The sequence below is a fragment of the Urocitellus parryii genome, chromosome 2 (assembly GCF_045843805.1).
Source record: "Urocitellus parryii isolate mUroPar1 chromosome 2, mUroPar1.hap1, whole genome shotgun sequence".
Lineage (NCBI taxonomy): Eukaryota > Metazoa > Chordata > Mammalia > Rodentia > Sciuridae > Urocitellus > Urocitellus parryii.
In genome coordinates, this window is record NC_135532.1 from 161,083,703 (window position 1) to 161,110,194 (window position 26,492).

The 26,492-nt window shown below is 35.8% G+C and overlaps 1 protein-coding gene across 1 annotated transcript in view; it reads right to left on the reverse strand.

Moving 5' to 3' along the window:
• Positions 1-6,931: 6,931 nt before the first annotated feature.
• Positions 6,932-26,492, reverse strand: part of Btla (B and T lymphocyte associated) — a 29,079-nt gene continuing 9,518 nt past the window's right edge. Inside the window, exons 2-5 of the mRNA XM_026395085.2 lie at positions 17,822-18,145; positions 11,608-11,751; positions 9,953-9,999; positions 6,932-7,219 (exon numbers count right to left, since the gene is read on the reverse strand). Of these exons, the coding sequence (XP_026250870.2) occupies positions 6,932-7,219; positions 9,953-9,999; positions 11,608-11,751; positions 17,822-18,145 (803 nt within the window). The remainder of the gene's footprint in view (positions 7,220-9,952; positions 10,000-11,607; positions 11,752-17,821; positions 18,146-26,492) is intronic.

Here is a 26,492-nt window from a genome sequence, read left to right on the forward strand (position 1 = left end):
TACCTATCTGTAATATCACTCTCTAGATAATTACCCTTTCTACACCAATACTTTCACACACAAGGCAAGGTAACCAATTCTTTAAATTTATCTTTCCAAATATTCACTACCCGCTTTTCTAGAGATTTATATAAATGAAATTATAATCTTTTTTGTCTGACTTCTTTCACCAGGCAAAATGTTTTAGAGTTGTCTCCATGTAATTGTGGGTAACCTCAGTTTATCCTTTTCTCTTTTTTTTTTCTGGAATAGTAGTTTATTGCATGAGCATACAATTTAAAATCAGTTCTCCTATTAACTATTGTGTTAAAGTTGCTTAGAAGATTCTTGAACAAGTCCTTATACAAGTGAAAATATGTTGCATTTATCTCCAGTAAATATCTACAAGTGGAATTAATGAGTCATGAGATGGGTGTATGATTATTTTTATAACAAAACACTTAACTACTGTCTTTCCAACATTGTTGCTCATTACATAATCTTACCAGCAACTTCTAAGAGTTCCAATTGAACCACAACCTTGCCAATATTTGGTGTTATCAGTCTTACTATTAATTGGAATCAACACTCCATCTACATTTGATAAAAATGGTTCATATAGTTGGGTTTAAGTTCACTATCTTAATATTTGTTTTTTATTGGTCTTACATGTTTTGTCTATTTTCTTGTTTTCTGACTTATTTTTCATTAAATATTTACCTAACATCCTCCTTGATTGCTTTTATTTGCCTTCTCGCTATAATTTTTTAGAAAAGAATTTAATGATTACTCTGTATTTCAATTTGCATCCTTGATTTATCACCACTTATTTTTATATAATAACATACTTTCATTTACCACCCTCTTTCTTTGGTCTAGTATTGTCATACATTTTACACCTACATGTTCTATTAAGTCCATATAACATTGTTATGTTTTCTTTAGAAAATTATTTTAAAAAATAAAAACAAGAATTCAGATTTATTTTACATTTACTCACATAATTTCCATTCCTGAAACTTTTCACTCTATTGTTAGGATCCAGCTTTTCATCTGGTGTCATTTTCCTTAACTCCCCCCCCAAAAAAAATTTAAAAAAATATTTTAGTGGTATATTTGCTTTGGTGACAAACTTTCCCCATTTTTATTTTTTTTTAATTTTTTAAAATTATTTTGCCTTTATTTTAAATGATATTTTCTCCTGACATAAATTTCTAGGACAACTGTTTTTTCTTTCTGAACTTTAAAATTTTGTTTCACTATTTTTATGACAAGTTGCCATTTTTATTAATGTAATGTATATATCATGGCCTTTTGCTGTCTGCTTTCAATATTTTCCCTTTATATTTGGGTATTGATAATTTAACCATGATATGGTTAAGTATAACCTTCCTTTTATTTGTCTACCTGGAGACATATAGATTTATCTTTTCTCTCAAATTTAGGAAGAATTTTAACCATTATTTCTTCAAATATATCTTTTCTAGCCAAGCTTCAGTGTCCTCTTCTTCTAAGAGGACTGCAGTTACACGCTTGACATTCCTTGGATATGCTTCCCTTTGTTCCAGTACATTATTGCTAAAGTGTTTTATTGATTCATATTTGGAAATATTTTATTTAAGACTTTTGTCCTTAACAATAAGAAAAAATTAATAATTTATGTTTGTTGTGATAGTGTTTAAAATAAAAATGAAGTTTATGACTATATCAGCATGTTAATTATGCATATTTTTGACAGCCACATAACTTAAAGAGAAAATGGTTGCAATAGATTTCTCACGGTGAATAAAATGTTTGGAATAATATACAGGAAAGCACTTTGTAACCACCCACATTCTATTTAAATGGACATGTTAGCTGAAATTGGTCTTATATCCTGTTCCTCCTCTCATGTAACTTACACGATCGATAGCCACTGGATTTCTGGCCATTCTCAGAATATGCCGTGCCTTTTCGAATAGCTCTCCTCTCCACAGAGGATTCTGTGGCCTAGACAATCTTGGTTGGTGCACAAAACTGACCAAGTAAATGATACGACAAACCTAGCCTCTACTTCACATTTTCTCAAATTTTGGACTTTGGAAAAACGTCAAAACCACCACACCTCTTAAGGATGATGGCGCTAAGAGAAAGCACAATCTTTGATTTCTCCTAAAGAAGAGTTGCCTCCTTGTTAATCTGTTCATTTCACTAATGTAACATTCAGTGAATTCTTACTATGTTCTCCAATAAGGGGGAAAATCATTCTCTTTGCTTTCCTCCTGTCCTCACATTAGCTACAAAACACAGTCTTCTGTTGATCTACCCTGCCTTCTTACAGAAAGAGGATTGATTTAAGTGGTTGGTGAGACAGAGGCTTTCAGCCACATTAACCTCAGGATGCAGCCCTTGTGTTAAAGGTAAGGAAGGTGTCACCATATCCCATCTCCTCTTCAGCTGCAAGGAAGCTTGAAGCTGACACCCTTCCATGGGTTGGTTGGGTATCTCTGTAGGCTCTTCTATATCTTAATAGGTTAAGAAATATAGAAATAGAAATAGCCTATAGAAACAGAGAAATGTGATTAATCAGGGTTCTCTCCCAAACCCTCAGTGTATTAGGAACAAAATATTCTACTAAAATGAATCAGAAGTGTGTCTTATGCTCAAAGAACTCACAGTTTTGTGGTGTTTCCACAGCAATTAATGTATATATTATATACATTATAATTTAGCCCATGAATTATAATCTTTTGTTTAGTTTCTACCCTCTTCATCCAGACTGTAAGCAGTGTTAGGAATGAAATCTTTCTCAACCATAGAACCTCAGCATCTAGCAAACTAGCAGGTAGTAGTATTATTTACAGAGAAAGCAACTCTCATGGCATGTTTACTGTGAGTGACTTCAGATCAAGGCCTTATGTTAAAGCACAATATCTAAAACTTGAATTTGAAACTGTGAGTTGATTTCTAGCACAAAACTTTCAGTTCCCACATTCTCCAGTTCAGTACCAACTTCTTTTCTATAAAATGTCATGTCTCACTTGTCATTTTTACTTTCTGGGTGAGGTGGTGAGGTCCTTCCTGTTTCATCCTAAAATAGAACTTTCCAAATTAGTCTGTTCTACAAATGTATCTTGGGTTCCTACCTCACTTACTCAGGGTAGGGACTAAGATAAAGACTAAGTGGATTGAAAGAATTAAAGTGCATACATATTACCCAAGAATCTTGCTAAACCATAGATTCTTATTGTGTGAAGCCTGAAAAAGCACAAGTTCTACCAAACTCCCAGAGGTTCCCACGCCACTGATTTATTTGAGCAACAAGGAAGTAGATGATCTATTTCATAATAATTCATTCATTCAATACTAAAATTTCTTCAACAGTAAATTTAATTCTAAAATGTATCAGGCACTGAGCTATGAAACTAAAGAGGAATGTAACCCATAGTCTAGATAACAAACACAATAACAAACAAATGCTATGACTATCATGAGATTAAGAAGACAAACTATCGATTGGGAGGAAATATTTGCAAAAGACATTTCTGATAAAGGGTTATTATCCAAACCACATAAAGAACTCTTAAAATTCAACAAGAAAATAAATAATCTAATTTAAAAATGGAGAAAAATAATCCAAAAAAAAAAAGATTTCATGCAAGCATATGCAAAGAGGATTAACATAATATGTTATTGGGAAATCACAACAAAGAGATATCACTGAACACCTATTAGGATGGCAAAATTCCAAAATACTGACAATACCGAATGCTGGCTAGAATGTGAAGCAATAGGGACTTTCATTCATTGCTGGTAGGGATGCAAAACAGTAGAGTCCCTTTGGAAGCCCGTTTGGCATTTTATTAACAAAATTGAACAGACTCTCACCAATGTGATGTAACAATCATCCTCCTTGCAAATTACCCAAATGAGTTGAAAGTGTGACCACACAAAATTAGAATGTTTACAGCAATCTCATAATTTAAAAAACTTGGGAAAAAAACAAGATGTTCCTCAGTAGGTATAGTGAAACAATTGAATATTATTCAACACTGAAGAGAAATGAGCTATTGAGCCATAGAAAGACACGGAGGAAACTTATATGCATGTTACTACATGAAAGAACTCATTTCAAAAAGGCTACATGGGATATGATTCCAGCTACATCACATTCTAGAAAAGGCAAAACTATGGATGCAATAGATAGATTACTAGTTACCAGGGGTTAGAAGGAAAGGAGGTATGAATAGATGGAGCTCAGAAATTTTTTAGGGCAGTAAAGTTATCATGCATGTCACTATAATTATGGGGATAGGCCATTATACATGTCAAAGCCCAAACAACTTCAACACCAAGAGTGAATGTTAAGGCAAACTAGAGACTTTGGTTGATAGTGATATCTCAGTATTTGTTCAGTTTTAACAAATATACCATGGCAGTGAAGCAGAGAAGGATATTAATGAGAAGGGAGTCTGTGTGTGTTGTGGGGTGGAGAAGGAGCATATGAAAAAATCCCTGTGCTTTCTGCTTAGTTTTGATGAAACTAAAACTAGTCTTTAAGTCTCAGTCAGTCTCTCTTTTTCTTTCATCCCTTCTGGACTAGACGATCTTGGTTGGTGCACAAAACAGATCAAGTAAATGACATAACCAACCTAGCCCCTACTTCACATTTTCTCAAATCGTGGACTTTGGAAAACATGTCAAAACCACCCAGGGCATATCTTAAGGATGAAGATCATACAGCCATGTCTTAGACCTCCCAAATCAGAATTTCTTAGTGTCAGGAGTTGGTGATCTACAGGTTAACAAATTCTTCAGGCTGTTTGATGTGCATGAAATTTAAGAATCACTTCCATTTTGTATCCATATATTTTTGTTACAAAAAATAAACATCAAATTGATTTCAAGTACATTTTAATAGCTTTATTTTTTATTCGGAACAATCAACAAGCTTAGAATTCACAGGAAATCATTAAATTATATACGATGTATAAATTAATGAAATAATCATGGAACAATACTAAAATAGATTTATTACATATATCTCTCTGATATTTTTTATTAAGAATGAATAGAAGCATAAATGAATTGTGATTTTGACAAGCATGGTACAAATATAAGAATAAATCATTGATAGAGATGAAGTCACTCCCAACATTATCTTTGATTGTAAGATGTATTAAGAATATTTTAAATACAGTGATGGAAATATACTTGTTTTTAAATTGGAAGGAATTTATGAAAGAACCGTTCAACTCTGTGTGTTCATCTGATAAGAAGGCAGCTGCATGCATCCTCCCATGCTTCCGGTTTCTATTTTTAAGATCACAACTAGTCGCTATTCTTTTTTACATAAATTGCCCACAAATGTAGCTTGGTGAAAAGAACCTACCTAGAATTTGTTGCTTAAAATTCTAGATATGTAATGCTATCAAACTGGCTAAATAATGTTGACTAAAAAACCAAATCCACAGAACTAAAATTAACATGAGCATTGTGTAAAAAAAGCTTCATCATAAAACCTCATGTCTGTCTTTGTGTGTGTTCTCTACTCACACTCCCACTGTCATAATTTTGTATGGATTATTTTATTTAATAACTCATTCTAGTATTCGGTGTTTCATCAGCAAACTAAAAATGGAAAGCCAATTTGATCAGTTTCTTTTGCACTATTTCCGTAAGTCACCTGCCTCTCTCTACAGTAAAACACACACATGCGCACACGCACACACCCAGACCACATTCATTTGTTCAGCAGCTCACATGTTTGTTCAAGTGGATCCTAATTTTTGCCATCCACTTTGTACCAGGACTTCTGCATTGTTTAGTAGCAGCACCCAAGAACACTAATCTCAACTGTTGAATCAAGTTGCAGGCTACTGCTTAAATAATTAGACTCAAGTATTCCAGAAATTCTAAAAATCTGAAATCTGAAATCCTCCTAATTGACTGCAATCTCAGTATTTTTAACAAATGGTTGTCAAACTGTAATGCTTCAAAGCATATGATTTGCCCTGTTTCCTTCCTAAAAACAGCCAAGTTACAGATATTAATGAAAGTATGTCGACCCCTACAGACCAACTTTTTCTAACCTTCCATTCCATTACTTGTGCCTTTTATTATTGTCAGGTCAAGAATGAGAGAGTTAAAAGTTCAGTTGGCACTTGCCTGATAATACCTGTTGTCATTGCTTTTTAGGTCTATTCAGATGCCCACGAGTATTATTAAATCAGCAGCATTATGTCACATTCACATACCTGATACCACATGACCCAAACACCAAGTCACTGTCTTGATCATAAAATACTATATATTGGTTGCTCCATAAATACCTATATATTTGCTTCACAATCCAACAGGGTAGATTTAAGCATTTGCTTGCCAGGCATAGGGAATATCTACCCCACATCCAGTTGGTATATTATATACCTGTATTGCACCTATTCTTTCCATTCTTTGCTTATGTCAAGTCTAAAATTTTATTTCTCCTTTATATGTAAGAAACAATAGCTTTAGATTGACAAATAAAAATTTCTAAGTACAGAATATTGACTGGTAACACACAATGACTATATTTATAGTTACTCAAATTAGCACATTCTTTCCTTTTCAAGAGTGTGTAGTGAATTGATCCAGATAATACAAACCTCTCTTCTCCACAAGTCTCTCTGATATCCTCAAAGGAAATATTGAGTTTATATATTGGGTAAAATATAGCTGAGTTTAAATGTTTTACTATTGTGCAATTGACAATATGAAACAGTTTTGGAGAGAAGATTTTGTTGTTCAAGGCTATAATATAAAATTCTCCAAAAGAAGTTATCAAGAGGAATTCTGATCATATGTTCTATGGACCCTTAAGACACAAGCACCACCATAAACCACCTTGAAGTGAAAATTCCCAAGTTGATGAATATTTGGCAAACTGTTGGGGCCAGAGGAGATGACAGGCCCATCATTTGGCTGGTTGGTATCAGGACCGGCTTTGACTCCGCACACATACTGAAGCATATTCTGTTGGTGCTTCTTGCACTGGTCTTGCTTGTCTTAGGTTCATACCAATGATAGAATGATTCAGGGAAGCATAAACGATTCCCTGTTTGTTTTCGTCCAGGGATGGGTTAGAATAAACTTCAGAGCCTTCTCTTATCCTGAACAAGGAGTCATTATCATAAATTTCAGTTTGGGATGGCAAAGTTTGGGAATTTTGTCTGATGCTCACTTCAGCTTGTTCACTCCTCAAGGGCTGAGAGACATCCACCTAAAAGAGAAAAAAAATGGTGGTGCACCACTGAATGATAATATGGCCTCATTAGCAAACTGTGAGCACAAGGCTAAATGGTGTCATCTACCTTGAGAGAAATAATCTACTTTTCCTCACATAGGCTGATAATGTCTACACTTTTGGCAAATTCTTGGTTCTTAAGGGATAAATTTTGAGGACTATTATGTTCCTCCCAAGTGGTTATTTCGTGCTTTATTATGGGTCACTTTTGAAATCATAGAACACTTTTAAATTCCATTCAACATAAAAGTTTAGCCCAAATTAATGGGAAAAACATAAACTGCCCCATGAAAACTTCAGGTATTTCATAATCCAATGGGAAGTATTAATGTAGTATAGAATAAAAAGATTCATAAATAAAGCAGAATAGTGACCTCCTGATGGGGGCCAAAAGAATAAATATTATGAACTATCCAAGATAAATTATTATGATCTGAGACCTGGAGTTGGAAAATTGATGTCAGTTTTAGAGAGACAAAGTTTAGATAAAGTTCTGAAATATTATTCCAGTTGTTATTTCTATCACAAGAAAGTTCTTATACAATCAGTGCCACAAGGATCTCGCCCCATGATGTGGTGGAAAAAGTTGATAAAGACAGAAGCAGCAATCCCACTTACATACTTATGGCACATTATGGTTTATAATATGCTTTTAAAAATGCATATTGAGCTGGGCACAGTGGTGCATGCCTGTAATCCCAACAGCTTGGGAGTTCTGAAGCAGATCTCAAGTTCAAAGCTAGCCACAGCAACTTAGTAAGGCCCTAAGCAACTTGGCAAGACCCCGTTTCCAAATAAAATATAAAAAGGGCTGGGGATGTGGTTCAGTGATTCAGTGCCTTGGGGTTCAATTACTGCTAATGCTACCTACCCCCCAAAAAATGTTAAAATGCACATATCATAGTATTCAACTTTTAAGTGTATAATCGCTTTTTTGCCAAGGACCATTTTGGAATAAATCCAGAATAAAATTCTTTCATAAGCCTTAGAGGCTTGTTGATAGGGATAAGTTGCTTCACATTGCCACAAAAACTGAAAATAAAGTAATCTTTGGTACTTTGTAAATATCCAATGGGCCTTCAAAGAGTCCAGAGTTACCGGTCTTTCCTTGGTATGGCAATGGACTTGCAAACTTTGTAACCACTCTGATTTGAGTCAATTCCCCTCATCAGGTTTGTTCAAGTTTTAACCTGCAAAGAATGCTGAACTATGTGTTCCCCCTTTTAAATTCAACTTCAAATCATAATTAACACCAGCTTATACAGGAAAAAATATGACCACATTCTAATGAGTCTGGGTTTTCCTTGCATGGTATATTATTTAGATTATTATTTTAAATAGTTTCAGGCCTGACTATGACAGAATGCTGTATTTTTCTTGTTGTTTACTTAGAAATATAGAAAATAATTTTTAAGAACCATTCCCTATTTGAGAAAATAAAGCTTTGGCACCAAAAATAGTGCCTACTAGTCCTTATTTAAAACTTAATATAAAGTTTATCAAGGTGAATGCATTTGATTCTGTATACAATTCAGCCATAAAAAAAGAATGAAATTATCCAATTTGCAGGAAAATTGATAGAACTTGAGAACATTATGTTAAGCAAAATAAACCAAACTCATAATATCAAGGGTCATATGTTTTCTCTCACATATGGAGTCCAGGGAGGAAAAAGAAAAAGAAAGGTGAGTGGAGGGGATCTCATGAACATGGAAGCAACATCAGTAGAATAGAGGTAAGGGACCAGGGGGAGGAAGAAGGGGCAGAGGAAACTGGGAAATGATATTGACCAAATGATATTGTTATATTGTTTTATCGTGCACATGTACAAATACATAATAATGAACCCCACCATTATGTGTAATTATAATGGAATAAAGATAGGAGGAAAATACGATAAAATTTGGCAGCTTAGGTGTTAATATTACATGTAGAATTATTGGTTGTATCTGTCTCTGGCATTTCTGGAACTTTCAAGATGCTTACTACTTATTTGTCTCTAATTTTCCTTACTGAAACACACACACACACACACATCAAATACCTCATTTATGCCTATTTTAATTAAGGAGCTTCATTTTTTTCCCCACAAATACATTGCTTTATCTTGCATTCTCTCTTTCGTTCCAATATCTTCACAACTTTAGATCCAAAAGAAAGACCTAAATTTATTCTCCAAATCTTCCAGGAACAATTGCTTTCAAAAAGCTCTTTCCTTTGTCTGGCTCTCTCTTTCTTTCCTTAATGAGCCCACACACCTGACCATGGACTTTGGCATAATCATTTAGCCTGGAATCATGTCTCTTTACCTACTGGTATGTTTATGAAAAAAATCTAGTTATTATAATGCAGTTATGATTTATTGTGATAATTAACCTAGAAGTATGATTATTTATGGGTTCATTTTTTCATTAACTCTCTACTCTCTTCCAGAAAGACTTCAAGGTGTTTTTGTAAGAATGAATGAAGAGCCCAAAGCCACATAATAGACCAGAGCTGAGCCAAAGTTATGTGGGTCCGTCTCTGACTTTCCTGTTTCTATTCTGGACTGCTTCCATATCAAAGAAACACTTATTATGAGACTTGTTATTCCCAAAGAGTCTTTGATGTATTGAAAAAAAAAGTGGATGGCCCTTGGTGTTATGCAAACTTATTGAAAAAATGACATAATACAAGTCACATTTATCATAACAGATACATTAAACATACCAGGTTAATTTCCCTTCCTTCTATATCAGAAGACTTCTTTTGTTTCCCTGGAAGATAAAATTTAAAAAACAAAAAATGATTAATCAAAAGGAGGAAAGAAAGCAGAGGTAAACCACCTCCCCCCACGCCCATCCTGTTGCATACTAACAATGATGTCATATGTTTGGGCTTGTATATTTGCCTTGGCTAGCATGCTGTACAGGCCCCTGTGGATGAGAATTCACATTACCCATTTCCCTTCCAGCCCTCCTGATACCACATGGCCTATGGCATATCCAAGAGGAAGGGGCAGGATCTAGCAACTTCACTTTGAAAAGGTTGGAAGCCCTTGCTCTGAGTATATCCCATATGCAATCCCAGAAATGCTCCTGTCCTGTCACCTGCATAGCCAGTATCTCCTGTTACTCAGTTCACTTTGATGTGGCAAATCAAAAGATTTGTCCCACACCTGTCTGTAATCCCAGCTACTCGGGAGTCTGATACAGGAGGATCACAAAGTCAGTCTGGAGAACCTAGTGAGACCTTGTCTCAAATAAAATTAAACATAGTAAATTGGCTGAGGATGTATCTCCCAGTAGAGTGACACCCTGGGTTCAATCCCCAGTACTGCAAATAATAAAAATAAACTGATAAATGAATTTTAAAAATTATGCCTTCCTCTTTTTTCTGAAGTTCTGAGAGAAGTTATAGTAGCCTCAAGAAAAATGATGGAATACAGAGAGACAAGGAAAGATCTATGGAGTTTCAGATGCAAAGGTGGGATTATAGAAGATTCCTCAGAATTGTAAGAAGGTTCTGGGCTTCAGAATTCCTCACTGGAAGCACTTCAACCAGATAATTCTTTCTTTTGTGGCAATGGAATCAGGGGTGGTCTGTTTGGCTTAGTTTCTATACCTACACTATAGCTGATGTTGTAGGAAAATGATTGGGAAGACATGGAAGGAAAAGAAAAAAAAAGAGAAAACTGAGGTGACAAGATCAGAGTTAATCAGAATTCTCAATGCATTCCTCTCTTACTGGGTTTAAGTATTTGGTGGTGACCCTGACAGAATGTTTTCAAAATAGAAAGGAATTGTTTTCAAAACACCACACCTCTCCCATTTTCACCAAACCCACATTTTTCAAACACATTATTTTTGAGTGAGGACTGAGTGCATTCAGTTCAGTTATGTGTTCTTGATGGCAATAGAAAGGACACACATCTGAATTCCTGCCGAGGACAATGGTTCTTTAGACAAGACTGTGCGACTGGGATGATGCATTATAGGTGTAAAAAGGTGAGACAAAACAACTCAATGCAGACTTGTTCACTGAGAAATTATTTCAACCCCACTTTCAACTCAAAGTTTAGAAGAATTCTTTCTCATATGAGCATAAGACTGACACCAATAGAGAATGTCCCAGCAACATGGCCTTCTGGCCACAACCCTGGGCTGTGCACTTTTCTGTGATGCAGGTGCCTTAATATGACAAGAGGGAGCCCAAATGGACCCACTTGGTATTTCTGGTGAAAATATGAGGAGTGTTCCCAGGAACTCCTTCTCCATGGTTTATCATAGATCAGAAAAAAAAAAAAACCAGGAACCAATGGAAAATCTATCATCCTGGAAAACAGAACCCCAGATACAGAAGGGCAGAAGGAAAATGGAACCCACCTTGATGCCTTTTTAGGTAGCAGAACAAGCAGAAACAGGCAATGATGAAGAGAAACAATCCTCCCACAGGAAGCAGACTGTAGAGGAGCCACAGCTTGTCTGCCACCTCTTCCTTTGAGGGTGGTCCTGAGGCAGTTGATGCATCTGGAATGTTAGTCAGTGCTAAAGACAGTTAGGAAGTCAAAGCTATATTAGGTTCAGCAACATACCTCTGCATCATCAGATGCTTCTATTCCTCCTCTGGAGGTCTCTCCTAAAAAAAAACAGGCCTCAGTACTTGGCTTAATCTTTTGCAATTTTTTTTTTATTCTGCTAGGGTTAATCTTCTGTAGAACAATCTTCATAACAGCTCTCAGTATTTCACCAAGCCCTTCCCTTTACAGTATCAAAGTTTCCATTCATATGCACTATTTAAGGAAATTAGAGAAGGCTTTAGCTTTATTCAATTCTGTGACTTGAGTATAATAATAATAATTCCAGGAGTTACCCCAAAATAAGACAGCCAGTGAACCAACATGTTTCAGATACTAAATTCACTTCCCTTCAACACAGTGCCTTTTCCTTGTCTCATAACTCATTGTTATCTCCAAATACCCAGTACTTTTGGTTTCCTCAAATATGCATTGCATGGCATATAGCTGATGCTCATTATTATTTATAGGTCTTAACAAACATTGAGGCCACTTGTCCAGGGTAGTTTGAAACTTGTTAGCCGATTATAAAACAATTTAGTAGATCACAAATATCATTTCTGGAAAATGAAGCAGAGCACAACAGAATACATTGGAATGGATCTCACACAGTAGTGATTCTCAAGCAGGACAATTTCTCCCTCAGGACACAAGTGACAATGTCTGGAAATGTTTCTGGTTGTAACAAAGTTGGAGTGGGACTGGCATATAGTGAGCACAGGCTAAACACCCTATATTACACAAGACACCTCTTCACCATACTGAGGGTGGACATATAGTGGACCTATAGTTCTATAGTTTGGTAATTCAGAAGAGTGGAAACAAATGTAGCACTGTTCCTGCTGCAGCTGCTGTTGAATTGGGCAGGCAGCCAAGTCATTGCAGGAGTGGGAGACGGCTGTCTGGGGGAGAGGTTTGGATAACAAACAACAGATAATCTAATACAAACAAATCCACTAGACTAAGAAGGCCCAACTTCAATTATTTTTCCACCCATCACACAAACTTGTTAATTTTATTTGATTAGTTTGATACTTACTTATTTGAGGTTGTTCTGAATTATTTCTGGTCTGTTCTGAAATACAGAAACAGGATGAAGAATTGAAATTGAGAAAACAATGAGTATATTCTCAGGGATGTCTAAAATCAAAGCTAACTTTGGAGAAGACTCTGGTAATTGCATACTAACAGAGAATTCAATGATCCACCTCAAGTCCAATTTGCATGATTCATGTATCATAACTATAAATCATGAAATAAAGTAAATTCCTAAGTTAGTTTCAGATTCAAAGAAAAACTCCACAAATAAAAGGTAACCCTCATCTGTCTGCTTTGATTCCCTCTTCCACATTCCTTAGGTATATGGATACAGAACAGCCCATGTAGCACCTCTAGAACCTGCAATAACAAGACACACCAGCAAGTGCTCCAAGTTGAGTATGGAAGGCCATAGGAAAGGATGCTTTTGGGAGACATTCTGGGTGCTCATTCTGAAACAAAGACTGTGCCTTTCACTCTCTTCCCTCTCACTCCACACCACTTTCTTTCTCAGATAATAATCACCCTGCATTTGTGAAGTTTCTCATCAGGACTGACCAGGGACAGTCTGAGGAGAACAGACTTCCAGACCAAGGTATGTTCCCCTAACTGTTTCCCAGCTCAATCAACTTTCCTCTTGGGACTTTGCTTTGCTTTACAAAGTTGCTTTTCTTCATTTTGGGAGAATACTGCTTTCCCAAGAGAATCAAATTCCCCACTTTGTCACATGCCTGTTCTTACATGAACCCACTCTGAACATAAACAGCAAAGGAGAGTCAGACACAAAAACAAGAAAATGCCCAATAACCCTTCAGAAAGATATTTCAAGGGGGAACAATTAAATAGTTTTGTCATACCTCCAAAATGTATTTATTAAAGCATGGTTCTTAAATATAACTCTAGGGCACATTTTCCCCTCACTTCATATTTACTTTATTGAGTCCTCTCATTTTCAAAAGGAAAACAATTTTCTTAACCCTTTCCCTATTACCTTTGTTTTCACCATTTCATTAAAGTAGAATTCACACTCAGTTTAAATTAAAATAATTTCAAAATAATTTATTTGACTTTTGTGAAGGAATCAGATAACCCAAAGAAATATGACACAATTTCTACCTTCCAGGACATTATACTCTCTCATGGAACTTGAGAGCATTTCCATACATTACTATTGTGAAAGAAAATATGTAAAAAAAAAATGAGAGACACAGAGGCTTAAATTGCATAAGAATTGGTAGAAAAGAGATATTGCATCCCCTAAAGCAATCGTGGAAGGCTTCCTTGAAAACTTAGGTAATCCTGAGCTGGAATTGAATGGCGGGCTGAAGCTTTGATAGGTAAAGATAGGTGAATGAATGCCCTGTGAGCAGTGACAATGGCATAAGAGGGTTCATGGTAAGTGTAGAGCCATGGCAAGTGGGGCAGCTGGGCTGAGTGGAGAGGTTCTACGTGGAATCCAGAAACAATCCACAAAGGTAGGGATGAGCTGAGGAAGACCTTGAGTGATGGTGAACAAACATAAGCCCAATTCTGCGAGCACTGAGGATGCTCTCCAGGGGACAAGAAATGTATCAGGCATATTAAGTATTTTAGGGAGATTTTGGGCCAAAATGACCAAAATGGGAAACACTAAGGACAAGAAGTCCAATAGTACCATTAATTGGAGTCATTTAGAAGGAAAATAATGAAAGTCTGAGATGCTCTTAGAAGCTGTAAAGAGAACACATCACAGAGCAGAAGACTCTCTTGACAAACAGGAGCAGAAGGCCAAAGCCAAGTGGTGGGGAATACCCAGTGTGGACCAGAAGCCTTGATTGACCAAGTGAAATGAAAGAGAGCAATAAGGAAGGGAGGAGCAGGGAAGAGACAAACCTGGGAGGGTAAAAATCTTCCAAAAGAAACCATCCCCTTCCTGTCTTCAATTTAACTCTTTGGGTCTCCAGGGCCTCACCTCCACACTTTTTTTTTTTTCAGTATAAAACTAATAAAACCCCTTGGGGCACAGAGTTTAACAGGAAATGCTTTGGGGTCTGACTTCTTTTCCTTAGCAGAACGTTTCTGAGGTTTATCCAGGTTGCATCATCTATCGGTACTCATTCCTTTTTAGAGATCAATAATATCCATTTGTATAGATATGCCACATTTCCATTCATCGGGTGGTGAGCATTTAGGTTGTTTCCACCTCCGGTATTGTGAATAGCTGCTTATAAACATTCATGTGAAAGTTTTTTTGTGACATATATTTAATTCCACTTGGGTATTTACCTAGCCACACAATTGCTTGGTCATGTGGTAACTACGTTATCTTTCTGAAGAACTGCTAGACTGTTTTCCAAATTAGCTGTGCCAATTTATATTACCACCACAAGCAACGTAAAAGTGTTTCCACTTCTCCACACCCTTGCCAACATTTTTTTTTTAATTCTTGTCATTCTAGTGGGTATGCCATGGTATCTCACGGTGGTTTTGATTTGCATGTTCCTAAAGATTAAATGATATTGAGCTTTTTCTCACATGCTTATTGGCCATTTTGTATACAAAGTTCTTTGATAACATGTCTACTCAAGTCCTTGCTTATCTGTTTATAGTTGGCTTGTAGTAGTTCTTACACACTCTAGGCAAACATCTCCTACCAGACATATAATTTACAAATATTTTCTCATATTCTGTGGTTTGAATTTTTACTCTTTTGAAAGTGTCCTTAGATGCAGAAAAGTTTTCAGGTTTTATGAAGCCAAACTTATCTAATTTTTTTGTTTACTTTTTTTTGTAATTTTATCTAGAAAACTATTACCACATCCAAGATCAGGAAGGTTTACAGTTTTATATACATATTTATAGTTTTATATAAATTTAGTTTTCATAATTTTAGCTCTCATATTTAAATATCTGATCCATTTTTAAATTTTGTGTGAGGTAAAGGGTTTTAATTTATTCTTTTGCTTTTGTGTATTCAATTGTCCCAACCAAATCATTCATTTGTGTTTTTTTATTGGGTGGTGTTCAGTGTTGGGGATCAAACCTGGGGCTTCTTGCATGCTAGGGACAAATATCTTAAGGGTTTCTCCTATGTTCTCTTCTAGTAGTTCTTAAGATTCAGGACTTAGATTAAGGTCTTTGACTCATTTTGAGCTGATTTCTGTACAGGGTGAGATAGGAGTTAAGTTTCAATTTTCTACATGTGAATATCCAGTTTTCCCAGCACCATCTGGTAAAGAGGCTGTCCTTCCTGTAATGTATTTTTTTGGCACCTTTAAAATTAGTTGACTGGGCTGGATGCAGTGACTGTAATCTCAATGGCTAGGGAAGCTGAAGCAGGAGGATCTCAAGTTCAAAGCCAGCCTCAGCAAAAATGAGGTACTAAGCAACTCAGTGAGACCCTGACTCTAAACAAAACACAAAACAGGACTGGGGATGTGGCTCAGTGGCTACTGCCCCTGAGTTCAATCCCTGGTACCAATAAAATAAAATAAAATCAGTTGGCTGAAGATGTGTTTGGGTCCTCTGTTCTGCTCCACTGATCTTTATGCCTGTTTGGTCAGTAGCATGCTGTCTTTGTTACTGTGTCTCTGTGGTATGTCTTGAGATCAGGTATGTGATGCCTCCTGCTTTGCTACTTTTCAAGATTGTTTTGCCTATTCCAGATCTATCACAATTTCCTATGAAAATCTGATCCTCAAAATTCATAGGAAAAAACAGTTGTTGGGATTTTGAACGGGATTACATTGACTCTCTAGACCATCTTGGGGAATATTATCATTTTTACAACAGTGATTCCTCTAAACCATGATGTTGGGAGGTGTTTACACTTATTTACATCTTAAATTTATTTTAGTCAGACTTTTTTGCTCAGTTTGCAAGACTTGTACCTCCTTGGTTAAATTTATTTCTAAGTGTTTTACTTTTTGATGTTATTATAAATGAAATTTTTCCCCTTAATTTCCTTTTCAGATTATTCTTTACTAGTGTTATAGAAATACCACTGATTTTTATATGTTCATCCTGTATCCTATAAATTTGCTAAATTTGAGTGTTAATCTTAATACTTTTTTATGAATTTTATAGCATTTATCTGTATAAAAGGTCATGCTGTCTTTGAACAGACTGTTTTACTTCTTCCATTCAAATTTAGATGTCTTTTATTTTTCGTTCTTGCTAAATTGTTCTGGCTCGAACTCCCAGATCAGTGTTGAATGGAAATGGCAGAAGCAGGCATCCTTGTTTTGTTCCTGATCTTAGGGGACAAGAATTCCATCTCCCACCACTGGATAAGCTGTTTGCTGTGGGATTTTCACAAATCAAAAATAATTTTACTCTCCTTTCCTCCTCCCTATATATATATATATTTTTTTCCCTCTGCTTTGTTCAGTTGGGTTTTCCACAGCTTGATCTTCACCTGTTCTCCCTCAGCTGTTACAGCTAATTAAAGACCTCTGGGGAGGAAGGGGGGAGTCAGCTGAAGCCCTGCACAGTTCCCAAAACTCATCAGAGTCAAGCTACTTGTGTCGGTTTGCCCTGTGAACATTAATAAGTGTGTATTTATCGGAGCACGACAAATATAACTTGCATTAATTATAATCGACAAAGTCAAAAACAGAAAAATGGAAGAAAAAAAGAAAAGGAAAGCAAGGACAAACAATTAAGAACTATCTGTAATCACTGGTAGTCACCTTGTTATTTTTTTTTTTCACTGTTTCAATAATCTACTTCTGGACTTACCAAGTAAATGATATAATCCGTAAGTGCAAAAACAAAAACTTTCATTGTACTGTTCTTACTCTTCCCCAACTCACTTCACACGCACACACCCACATACATGCAGACACCCATGCACTCCTGGATCTCACACTCTGTGAGGTGTGGCAGACTTCTGAGGTGATGCAGGTGTTCAGTTTCTAACCTACTCACTTAAGAAAACCCGGATCTTCGGTTGCCTGGAAATATGATGAGAAAAACATTAGATGGTCTGAGGGTTGAGAACTCACCTGTCACATAAAGGATTATTGAATGACTTGGAGAGACAAAAGACGGAAAATACGCAAGACAGCTATATGAGCCATTGTCGCTAGGAAGCACTGGTTCAAAATGTAGAAAAAATACTGAAATATTCTGCCTTTCTTCCCAACTTGTGTGTGGCTGAAGTCTATCTCCAAGTTGCAAACACTGTGTTCCATTGAATTTGCACCAAGTTATATTGGGTCTCTTAGCACAGTATTTGACAGGGCATTCCAATTTAAAGGAACTTCCTGCCGGGGCATGGTATGCTGAATGTCTCTTCACGGAAAGTTGTTCTTTACATGACTCCTCCCCTAAAAGATAAAGACAGAATTAAAATCAAATCTGTTCTTCTCAATCACCATATACATGCCACTTCCACCATTTCTACCAAAAATTTCTCAAGCTTAATTATATAATTTTTCTAGGTAATATATCCAAGGAACTGACCCTCACTACCCCAGTGTCTGGTATATAGTATTCACATAACAAAGATATTTATTTAATATTTTTAATACTGGATTTATAGAAAATCATTTCATCTTCACAACAAAAATCCTATATATTAGTATATATGTTTTACAAATGAGAAGACTGAGGTGGTAAAGAACTTGTCTATAGTAACATGCTAAAAATTCAGAGAATTAAGATTTAAAGTCATACTGTAGTTTCTTGTTCTAGAACCCATTAGCCATTAGTCTATATTACTTCTTGAGCAACTCTTAATCCATTAAATGAAGAAGAATTTTTTAAAAGTTTTTTTTATAGTTGTAGATGGACAGACTGCCTTTATTACATTTGTTTATTTTATATTTTTTTATGTAGTGATTAGGATTGAACCCAGAGCCTCACTCATGCTAGGCAAGTGCTCTGCCACTGAGCTACAGCTCCAGCCCCAAGAAGAAGAATTTTTGTAAACAATCATATGCCTAGAATACCTGAAATTAGGAATTTTATTTCTTAGTTTTTCAATGGCCTTAATGCTGCCTTGCAAGTTTTTCCACGTTTTCTTTGTAGAAGACATGCAACTCAAAATAATCATCTGAAGACAAGATGTTCCTAGTTACCCAGAACTTTTTATTCTCCAACAGGAGGGAGGAGCAGGGCTCCAACTCTGGGAATCTCTGCATGCTGGCCCAACATACTGCAAACATGCCTCCCTTTGGGGGAAAGAGCTTTTCCCTGAAAATAGGCCTTTCTATGTAATCTATGAATCTCCAGCTAGCAATTGTCAAGTGTGTATAAAATCTGCAGCCAGAAACATTTTTAAAGTGTTCTATGTTGTTGAATAAGTTATCATTAACTTACCATAAATATATTTACCCTGTAACCTCTATATTCAAAATAATACCTGAGAACCAAGTTATATGAGAAAGAAATCTTTTCTAAGCAGACAAAATAGATATCTCTAGATCTAAAATTTAGCTCATTTTATACCTAATTCTTCCAATTCCATTTTCACTTCAGAGGACAAAACATGCTATATGATACAGACTAATATGTTCATAATGACAAGACTTAATCAATAATAGAATTTTAACTATTAATTCTCAGAGTCCCATGCATAAGGGGCGTAAGATAATTAAAAAAACTTTTACATCATTTACATCATGTAACTGATATATGTATGATATGTGTATAAAATCACTGAATATTTTATTATGGTTCTAACTTCCTGATGTGGTGAAACAAAATAAAATAGGCAAAGTTTCTGTCTAGTTAAGCAATTTATATCTTTTTATTTTTCTAGTAAAGATAAGGCTAAACACATGGTCTTAAAAGTATTTAAAATACTTTTTCCTCCAATCTTCTAGTTCTTTATTAGCCTATTCTTTTATGTTTTGAACTACTCTCTCAGCACTGTGTCTAATCCATCTCCATTAATCTCTTTAACACATCTTCAAGTATTCTTCTGAATAGATTCACGGAATCATGGGTTATAATCACATAAGCATACCTGAGATTACAGCTAAAAGCCTTCTTTAAAGACCAGGAGGGCTAAAGACTCCACCACAGGGGAGACCAGACGTTGAGCTAGCCAGCAGCTTTGGGCCCCAAGTTCCACAAGCCTCTCTACATAGGACAATGTTCTGCTTTTATTTCTATACCCTTATAGAATGAATGTTCTCATTTTTAGCTATTTCCTAACACCTAATAAAACTTTCACTCTAATTCCTGGTCATATCTCATCAATTCCAGCTCACTAAAATTGAAATTTGATTAAGTTTTCAGAAATTGTGATTGAGACAGAGAACCTTTAGAGAAACTTAAGAACCCGATTTACTATTTATAACTATGTTGAGAGCGAGTTCACTTTAATACTTGTTAAGTCAGTGGCTTTCAAAAATTCAGAATAAAAATGAAAGCAAACAAAAAAGGTAAGTCATAAAAATGAGATTTTCAAAAATTGAAGAGAAAGAGTAAAATAACTTACCAAAAGGAAGTGCCTAAATGTGGTTATAGTTATGACCAAAAAGCAAGGAGATCAGGGGCAGAAAGACCAAGTGAAACCAGGTGTCTGTTCCTCTCCCTAACGTTAATGGACTATCATAGCTTCTTAACTTCCCCTTTTCATTCTCTTGGGTAAATTAACAACAGTTTATGGAGCCTATAACTTTGTACCAGAATTGCAAAAATCCAGATGGTTACAAAGACATTTTGTTTTCAGAAGTTTACTGTTTAATTAGACAATATTACCTAATGACAAGTCCACGTTTCTAGAATATACTTATTATCTACTACTCTTTTTTCTTAAAGTTTACTTGAGCTGAAATCAAGGTTTAGAGGAACCTAGTATGTTAATTTTGGGGGGTGGGTATAGAAATAAGACGTGATGCCTGCATTTTGGAATTTGGCTTCTAATGGGAAATAAAGATGCAGGATGAGTGGGAGAATAGCACTGTGAAAAAGTACAGACCACTTTGCGTGGCTATGCACAGGTGTGACCTCAGCTAGGGTTCTTGAGGCAAGTCTTCATGGAACCTGAGAGCTGAACCTCAGTAAATAAACAGCCCTTTGACAATCAGAGCAGAGACCAGCAAGATATTTCAGGACTGAGACAATGGGGGATTAAAAAAAAAAGGCTCTTCATCCAGAAATCTTATGGTTCATTCAAGGAACTGACATACAACTGGCTTGCAGTTTTCTGAAAGTGACATGGATTCCACTGGTTAGTTCAGAATAAATGGAATAAATATTAAGTAGGGACGTTTAAACTTTGCCTATCTACCATGAGAAAATGCAGTGCCTAATTTGGGGGGAGAGGTATTTATAAAGGGCATGAAAATAGCTGTAAATGAGAATATTCATTGAACACACCTGTTTCAAATGTTAAAACATTGTGTGAACTTGGGATAACTACACAGTTTCAATAACACTCAATTGCTTCACAGTAAGAACAGGATTGAATTACAAAAATAGAAAAGTCACTAACCACCATCACCCCCTAACACAAACACATACAACTTCACCATCACCTCCTAACACAAACACATACAACTTCACGTGTCCCCCAATGTGTGATTGATTGTGAAACCACTTCTAAACTGCAATTTTACCCCTATTGCAACATAGTACCCTTCCATTTATCCAAAGAATTGTCACCTCATGCTAGTAGCACAAGTAAACACATCTTTTGGTCTCAGCATCCTGTGATTCTATGCTCGAGCGTAGTGTACAAAATTGATTAGCAGGTGGAGGTGGAAAAAAAGAGATAGCTGTTAGTCCTAGCTACATCCCTAACTTGCAAAGGGCTTACAGAAACATTATTGAGGTTCCTGCATATTTTTATCAGCAGGATGAGGATCATTGACAATCCCAGTGTGATCTTTGATTCCACAGGCACAGGAATTTTTCTTGAATGAAAGAATGAGTAGATGATGAATGCTTGGAAACCAGGCATTAAAAATCATCAAGAATATTCCCTCTGTGCATAAAGGAGGTGTTACTCTTCCTGTCTCTCAAAGATTAAACCTGATGCTTCTAGGACAAAAAGAATCCATTGAACCAAATGTAACAATTCTAATTTTTCAGGATATGTGGGTGGCCAGATCTCAAAGGAGGACTGCTCCCTAGCTCTTCCTAGGAAGCTCTCAGGGGATAAAGAATCTCGGATCTGTATCCTGAATTTACCTTAATGGTAAAAAGGTTAAGTGAACATGTTTTTGTTCAAGGTCACCATCAAGAAGTCAAAAGGAAGCTAGGTGCAGTGGTGCACTCCTGTAATCCCAGCAACTGGGAAGCAGGAGGTCAACCTAGGCAAATCAGTGAAGCTCTGTCTCAAAAAAATAAATACTGGGGATGTAGCTTCATGGTAGAGTGCCCTTGGGTTCCATCTCCAGGGGGAAAAAAAGGAAGGAAGGAATGAAGGAAGGAACAAAACTCACAGAATGAGAGAAAATATTTGCAATTATTTATGTGTAAGAGTCTAAGAGTTAGAGTGTATAAAGAACTCTCACAGCTCCATAATAAAAGGTAAATCACCCATTAAAGAAAGAGCAAAGAGTTTGAGTAGATATTTCTCCTAAGGGTATATACAAATGGCCAAATACATATATGAAAAGATGTTCAACCCTGGGCATCATAGTACATGCCTGCAATCTCAATGACTTGGGAGTCTGAGGCAGGAGGAGGATCACAGATTCAAGGCCAGCCTCAGCAAGTTAGCAAGACCCTGTCTCACAACTAAAAGGATTGGAGATGTAGCTCAATAGTAAAGTGGCCTGGGTTCAATCCCAAGTGCCAAAAAAAAAAAAAAAAAAAAAAAAAAAAAAGGCTATTTAATATCATTATTTACCAGAGAAGTACAAATGAAAGTCACAATGAGATACCAATTTACACATTTTAGAATAAGTGTAATAATAATAAAACTTCAGAAAACAATAGGTGTTTGTGGGAATATGGAGAAATTTGAATACTTATACACTGCTGAGCAAAATACAAAATGACGCAGTTGGTGTGGAAAACAGTTTGGCAGTTCCTCAAAAAGCTAAGCATTATAGTTATCCTAGGACTCAGCAATTCTATTCTTAGGTATACTCCAATAGGAGTAACAATATGTGCACCTACAGTGTCTTGTATAATAGTGTTAATTGTAACTATATTCATAATAGTAAAAAAAGTAGGAATAACCTGAATGTCCATCAACTGATAAATGTATAAACAAAAGTGATATTTCCAAACAATGGAATATTATCCATCCATAAAAAGAAATGAAATATTTATTCATACTACAATATAGATGAACCTTGAAAATATTATGTTAAGTGAAATAAGCCAGATACAAAAGATCACATGTTGTATGATCCTATTTCTATTAAATACTCCAGACAGACAATCCATGGAGACAGAAAGTACATTAGTGGTCTCTAGAAGATGGGGAAAAGGAGGGAACTGGGAACAACTTAACCAGTATGGTTTCTTTGAAATGATGGAAATTTTCTGGGATAAGATGGTGGAGATAAGTGCACCATGTTTTGAATACACTAAAAACCACTGAATTGTACTCTTTGAAGTGGTGAATAGTATGCTATATGAATCTTATTTCAATAAAACACCATTGAACCTACACCTACAGGTATGTTGACAAGTTTTTTTGTCTGTCTTGAATTATGAAACTCCACCTTGATACACGCAAGACACACAAAGCTTTCCTCAAGGGGAAAACATTTTCTGAAGGGAAAAGATAATCATAGTTGCTTTGAGCTGTGACTTATCTGTCAACTATCAGCTAATTTTTGTTACTACTGTTAGTGTTTCTGCTGTTTTTTTTCAAACATTCCTATCTGGTAATAGGGAATTTTTGATGCTAAAATAATTAAAATGCAGCATGAGGTTAAAAACATCTACCACCTCTAGGTTTTCATCTGATAAAATATAATAGTTGCTTTTTAAGTAACTATAGATTTAGGAAGCCTCTTATTTTTAAAATTCTTAAGAAAACCACAGGGGTATTATCACAGTATGTAGCACATCTGAAATCTAGCACAACTCATTTTGAACAACCTTTACCTCTACATGGAAAAGTATTTTCAGAAATGATCAAAAAATGAGACAATATAATGGCCAGAAAAGAAATATAAACTATAAATATTTTTGCATTGAAGTTTACATATACATAACTAATAAGTTTAGCAAATATTTGAAAAATAGTAGAATAGAAAAAATTAAAAAATGCATAACTATTTGTTCAATTATTTGAGCAATGATGTGAACTTTGATCCTTAGTTACATGCTGTGGTAATAATGTACAAAATAAATGTCCACTAATTCATAAGGTGAATTTCATTAAACTAATGATTGAACCTTTATTGAAACTGAAATTCTGTAAAGTACAATTTAGGCAACTGCTAAATTTTACCACTAATATAAAGTGTTTTTCTTGCTTCATTCTGTAGTTTCAAAACAATTAAGCCATTTAAAAAGTGCTCATTTCAATTGTAAAGATACTAATCAAACATTTGATGTATGAACTAGGTCACCAAATAAAAATATCACACCTACACTCTGTGCTCTGTTTTGTTGTTTTAAAACTTCAAACACAATAAATATTCAACACAATTGCATATAGTGACAGAAATGAAACAGCTTCTATTGGGTTTCTTCATCTCTATAATCATTGTGGTGTTCATTTAAAGAGGACAGTTGAGAGGCAGGAACATGTAGTACCACAGCCACTGTGGCTCTAGAATGGACCTGGAGCACTGGAGAGTGATTCTGAATATTGTAAATTTATTCTGGAAATGAAAAAAAGTAGCTGAATTTGTATGTGTCCAGGGCCAACTCTAAGTGGGAAGTTCTTGGAGTTAACTTGCATGTAGAAGGTAACATTTATTGGAGAGTCATAACTATAAACACATTAATGTGAAGATCGCATACATATTATTAACACTCAACAGTAACACATTAATCACTTAAAACTTAGACCAAATATTACGGGAGCAGTGTTTGACTCCTGACGTTGTTCAGAATTACTAGTGCTGTAAGATACTAGATAGACTGTGGGAACGTAGATACCCTAACGCCTGTGGCAATTTAGGAATGATAGTTTCTAGTGTAAAGATGAGACCGAAAGTTGCTTATGTGGCTCTTCAATTGTGCAGCTAGATTTTTATTTATTTTGAATATGATTATAATCTCTGAGAGTTTTCAGATCCCTAAGAGGGAGGGAATCTTTCTGACTAGGCCAATCAGGAAGGCCTCATGGAGGAAAATGAACCTTCTCCCACTCCCAACCCCACCTCCAGGTATACTTGGTCCTTTTCCTATTTTCACAATTAATACCACCCCCCTCCCTAAAGAATGGTCCCATGCTATTCAGGGTGGCACACATCACTCTATTTCAACTACCTCTGTGTTGAAGCATTTGCCTTCTGTCTAGTTAACCATGACCTTGATCCTATGGTACCCATCTCTGCAGAAGTAAGTAGCCTTAGGAAAGTATGAAGGTGAGAAGGCGTGATGTGTCCTGAGACCAAAAAGAAAGCTTGATGAAGTGAAGAATCCCCTGTTAACAGCTCTAAATGTTCCTTTGTCTTAAGACACAGACACAGCTAAGCCCTTTAAGAGCTCAATCAAAAGGCATTGAGGTGGTAATATATGCACATCAAAATACCCTGTAGTGGTTAATTCATAACCACTGAAGAAAAACTAGATTTTGCAAGTATGTGGGAAGATCTGATTTATGTCCACTTGTGGGTGATATTTAAACTATTTAGTATGTGGTGTTCCACAGCCATCTAGACACCAGATCAGTTAATTGAAAAGGAATGCCAGCCATAAACAACTACATGGTCCAGGGACTTCCAGCTGAGCAAGTGTAATTGCATATAGAAATTCTTTCAGGGGCTGAAGAGAGTAAGTAATTTGTGAAAACTATTAGCTAGGTTCTTAAATTAGGACTGTGATTATGCATATTTTGTGAAATGTCATTATTTCTTATTTTTAAAAACCATGTCCTTTGATTATAACTGTTATCATTAGAAAAATCCTAACAAGTTTCACTGCTCCTCCATTGAAAATTCTTAAAATTTAAGGAAAGTTCAAAATGATTAATTTGAGCTGACAGTGTTAGAGATGAACATAGAAATGTAAACAATATTTTAGAAAACTATAATATTACTAAAGGTATAATAGACCAATAATTTTTAAGGACATCAGCCAAGATTTTAGCCTCTATCAGAAGAGATGATAATAGACAAATAACAAATACTTCAGATACATGCTGGGGTGACTACAGAGGATAGTTTGTTCACACTCAGGCGGAAAAGGCTTCCAGGTGATGCTGGTGGTATGTTCTGCTTTACTTCAGTGGGGTAGGATAGTAGAGGGAGGAGAGATGATGGCCACCAGAGAAGGAAATAACTGCATCAACCCTAGCAAATTGAGGTTTTGTGATGACATCAGGCAATGGTTTGAGCACAGTCAAGGAAATCCATGCACAGCGATGGCAGACTTGTAATCACACATCAAAGAGCCTGGGAGGACATCAATTTGGACACCTTGGGGAATCATACAAGTAACACTTGAAGGCCCAAATGCCATATTTCCTGTCACAAACTAGCTGACATACATTCACAAAATCAGAATGCAGTGACATGAGATTAGAGCAGGAACTTCCACCTCATCTAGAAACCAGTAATTCAATGTTTTGTAGCCTTTATT